The 5,047-nt window shown below is 33.3% G+C and overlaps 1 protein-coding gene across 1 annotated transcript; it reads left to right on the forward strand.

Annotated features, from left to right (window-relative positions):
* Positions 1-1,346: 1,346 nt before the first annotated feature.
* LOC143254283 (uncharacterized) lies at positions 1,347-4,583 on the forward strand. The gene is made up of 4 exons (XM_076509186.1): positions 1,347-1,481; positions 2,559-2,652; positions 3,074-3,211; positions 4,339-4,583. The coding sequence occupies exons 1-4, from the start codon at positions 1,424-1,426 to the stop codon at positions 4,376-4,378; spliced, it is 330 nt and encodes a 109-aa protein (XP_076365301.1). The 5' UTR covers positions 1,347-1,423; the 3' UTR covers positions 4,379-4,583.
* Positions 4,584-5,047: the final 464 nt, after the last annotated feature.

The raw sequence follows: 5,047 nt of genomic DNA on the forward strand, positions 1-5,047 counted from the left end.
TAACATAAACGACTTTTTTAAAAAAATGATACAAATGATAAAAATAATAGGTATTGATCACCAATCACTGAGCTATTTGGAGACACTGATCAGATGTGGAAAACGTTTTACATCATTCAAGGTAAAAATATTCCTTACAGAAAGTAAATGGTAGCTGTAAGTAAAAAAAACAGGTTGACTCCCAAATAAAAATTAAAAGAAAAACATAATAAATTCAGGAAATCTAAACTGGCTGGTATAACATTGACTGGTATAACATTGACTGGTATAACAGGATGTTTAGAAGACTATAGAAGACCAAGAAAGTTAGTGGAACAAGAAATTAGATCAACCAAAAGGATGTGTGAGAAAAGGTTGGCTGAAAATGTAAACTTTAACAGCAAGGATTTTTTTAAATACATTAAAGGTAAACAAAATGTGAGAATGAGAATAGGACCCTCAAAGGATGATGAAAAAGGCTGGTTTCTCATCAAAATGAGATGGCTGACTTATTAAATTTTACTTTTTCTTCAGGTTTCACTAATGAAAATTTAAGCAGTATTTTAAATCTTCAACAGATAACAAATGGAGAAGAGATAAAACAGGAAATTCAAAAAACGATAAAGTTTTTGGATCAGATAATATTCCTCCAAAAGTGTAGAAGGAGGTTAAAAACTGGAGCCACTTACTTAGATCTTCAACAGTGGACAAGTGTAAGAAGATTCGTAGTTAACTAACGTAATTCATCTTTTAAAGAAAAGTAATAAAAACTGTCCCAGTAATTATTGTCCCATTACTCTTATGGGAAAAGCTTTAGAAAGTAGTTTAACAGCGTTTAGAATTTTATTAAATAGTTAACGTGGTTTCACTAAAGGAAAGTTTTGCCACACAAATCTTTTGATAACTCCTTGTAAAGAAACTTTATATAAATGTGAGGGACAACTAACTGTATAGAAGAGTGGTTTGATTGAAAAAAATCAAATCGTTGTTACAAATGGAGTTCAAACAAAGTTTGTTTGAAATTTTGCGCAAAGCTACACGAGGGCTCTCTGCGCTATCTGCTCCTAATTTAGCAGTGTAAGACTAGAGAGAAGGTAGCTAGTCATCACCACCCACCGCCAATTCTTAAGTTACTCTTTTACCAACGAATGTATCATAACGTATTTTCTTATTGTTTTCGTATCAGCATTTGTTATAACGTTCGAATGAGTTTCGTTAGCCTTTCTGATACCAAGATAACATTCGATATGTTTTTCATTTCTTTTAAAACTAGCTACAGGCGTAGAAACGGCAACAATATTTTTATCTGGATGTCACCGTGCGACATTACTTGTTTAACATATGGTTATATTCGCATAATTAAGGATCTAGACTATAGGTAGCGCTATTCTGACGCTACTGAATATAAGTGCAACCCGTTATTTACAGGATATACGAAGAAAACATGGAATTTCGTCAAGTAAAGTTAGTTTTGTTTGTCGTAGTTATGTGGGCAGTAATTGGTGAGCTATTGAACAAACATTTTGATTTATTTCTATATATTAGTAGAAATTAGTGTTTTATTCTCTTTTATATATTAATAATTAGCTAGAAGCATAGGAGATAACAATTAAAGTTTCTATACGGAATCGTCCACACTTCTGATTAGTTTGATTCTATTCGTACATTTAAGATTTTATATGTGTACAAATTTATTTCAATCGGACATTTTTTAATCATTTGAAGTCGCACTTCATAACGTTCCATTATTCAATACAGGTTTGTGGTAAACTAGGCTTAACTAAGACTATTAAAATAAATGCGAGATTTCATTGTTTTTGTTACTACGAACCCTAAACTTCAACTTGAATTTTATTTTTCCAATATTATTAACTGTATGCTTTTTTTGTGTCATCTAATATGTATAATTTCGCATTTTAGTTTTAACGAAAAACTTTAATAAACTTAAAATGTTATGATTTGTTGACGATGTCCATAAGTCATTTAAACGACTTGACAAACAACCAGACGTAGAATCTGAACTGTCGTTTGTCTTACATGATTTATCCAACTCTGATTTCATCTAAACGTTTCTCCTGCATCATTTTCTTCTATATTATAACTTTTATCTATTCATTCTGATACTCCAACTATTACATAAATATATTGTTTAACTTTTAAGGTACTTTAAATCTTATTTAATAAAAGTGTTCGAGTTATTACACAAAACATATCTTATAACACACTTAACGTCCTTATTGGGACAGCAGTAAGTCTTCGGATTTACAACGCTAAAATCAGGGATTCAATTCCCCTCAATGGACATAGCATATAGCCTGTTGTGGCTTTGCTGTTAACAACATACAACACACTTAACGTTGTCGCTACCTCACAAATCGTGGAAAACGTCGTTGTATGAGCTTCTAACTGAATAAAATAAAAACTTGCACAGTTTCTTAAAACTATAACTCTTTCTTAGCCAATTCTGGTCCAGAAAACAAAACTGAATTGGTTTCTTTCGTTTGAATATCTGGTGAGGATTTCTTACTTGGTGAATAATTTCTATTTATTTTAATTTAAATATATTTCTCATTTTATAGCGCCCTCTACTGCTCCTTGTCCTCATATTTACAGACCTGTTTGCGGTGCTGATGGAGAAGTCTACGATAATGAGTGTTTACTAAACAAGGCAGGGTAAGTAATCTACCTATGTATTTATTTGATTGGTTATCATGATTCACGTGATTTGTAGTTGTTACCAGAACCTACAGAAAACACCCGATTTTCACACAGTTTTATCTGAACTCCAAAATTTTCTACGTAATTCAAAACTTCACCTTTTTTCCTTCACAATGTTTAGATTTGCACAGTCAGTACCTTGTAATCCCAACGTATTTTATTATTGAGCTCCTTGAAATTGTAAGTCATAAACACCTTCGAAGTGATAAATGTTAAATGCTATAGTTTTCCATTTCCTAAATGATCTACCAATTAGTTTTTTTATAATGTAGAAAGTAAAAAAACAAACAAACAAGTGTTTTCGTTTCACTGTTACATAACACTGATATCCAATTTATGATGTTTGTTTTACGACGTTGTGTTTCTGTTTTAAAAGGATAGAACCTGCTGAATCATGGGAAACTTGCCGCGGACATGAACTCTGCCCTTCTCACTGTACTGATGAGTACGATCCTGTTTGTGTTGAAGGCAAGATATATGGAAACCGATGTGTGATGCAGTCTCACTTCTGCGGGTAAGTACCACATCTTTACAGGGGACAAGGTCAAGCCCTTTTAGTTACAACTATGGAACTGAGTGAATGTTTAATAGTAAACATTCATTGCTCTTGCAGGCTGTTCCTTAACCAACATATTATTAAAAACACAAATAAGTTTTGAAGTGTAAACACTGAATTACAACGTTACTTGTTATATTGTTTCCTTATCACATTTCTTACAGAATTTGCAAACTATCATGGATCGAAATGTGCAGACTAAAACTAAAAACTAACAAAAGTTAAATCAATTACAACTTACTTTGAATTTTACAAAAGTTAAGTAGGTAGCAAACTTTGTGTGAGAGAAGAGATATTAAAATGTCAGGTTGTCCAGAAGTAAATGTCGGAATTCTCACTATGACATTTAGAAACTGAATATTGAGTGACTTGTCGTTGGTTGGTTGGTTTAATCCAACGTTTATCGCTTACAAAGTGTCTTAATTGTCTGACGTTTCAACTCTATTCACAGTAAATGTTGGAACCTCCAAGATAGCATGGATAAGAAGGACTTGTAGAAAAGCTAGGCACAAGCATTGCTAAGCACCTGAGTGTGATGGGAAAGACCAAAAAGTTGGATAAGTGTGTACCGCACGAGCTGACTGAAGATCAAAAAAATTGGTGTTACGAGACCTGTTAAGGTTGACGCTCCAAAAAATTGGGAATCGAAAGTCTGCCTCGTCCAACTCATCCCTCAGACCTTTTCCCTACAAATTCCTATTTTTTTCAAGCACTTTAAACAAGTTTTTGAACAATAAACGCTTTCAAAACCAGACAGCCGCAGAAGTTCATTAACAATAGAAACTCTTGATTTCTATAGCAGGGACAGAAACAGCATCGTTACAAGTTAGCAAAAGTGGGTTGGAGCAAATGGCGCTTACTTTAATTAAAGCATGTTTTACAACACTGGTTTATACTTTTCCAAACTTCGCAGTTCGAAAACATTTATTTGTGGACAACCTAATATATTAACACAGTATGAAAGTATATGACTAATGAAGCTTTCACTCACGCCCACGTGATAAACACGTCAGTGATTTAATATGCCCGTATGATTTATTTTTATATCATTACAATATCGTAATTGTTTTGGTATTCATTTTTAGAAAAGTCATGCACGAGAATCCACTAGAATCTTGCCTGTAGAATGTACGAGATGGTGAAACTACCGCTATCTATGGACAACATAAAACAACACTAATTTTATTTTATCCTGAATTATATTATCGTCACTTTAAACTAATTTTATTTCGTTTTCAGCAACAAATTTTTAAATTAATCTTCAAATAAAATGTATTTATCAAAGCTATTCTCAGAAGCTGTATGTCAAATAAAATTATCATTGATTTTACGTGTTTCATTTTCCTGCCTTTGAAAACTGTTGACTTATTTTGTGGGAATCTACACTTAGTGGACGGTTATTTATGTTATAAATTCGTATACTGTTAACTGTGAGGTAGAGGATGATCTGTGAAGGAAAACAGTCAAATAACACGACTGTATAATACAGTAGCTTGTTTGTTTTTGAATTTCACGCCTAGCTACACGAAGGCTATGTGCGCTATCCGTCCTTGATTTAGCAGTGTAAGACAAAGGAGAAGGCAGCTAGTTATCACCACACACCGTCAACTCAATGGCTACGTTTTTACGAAAGAACAGTGGGATTGATCGTAACATTATAACGTACCCAGGGCTGAAAAGATGAGAATGTTTGGTGTGACGGGGATTCGAACTCGCGACCTTCACATTACGAGTTGAGTGCCTTAAAAGCATGGGTACACTGAAAGGATGCAATGTCTTCGAAACTAGAACGTA

This window comes from Tachypleus tridentatus, chromosome 6, assembly GCF_004210375.1.
Source record: "Tachypleus tridentatus isolate NWPU-2018 chromosome 6, ASM421037v1, whole genome shotgun sequence".
In the NCBI taxonomy this organism is placed as follows: Eukaryota; Metazoa; Arthropoda; class Merostomata; order Xiphosura; family Limulidae; genus Tachypleus; species Tachypleus tridentatus.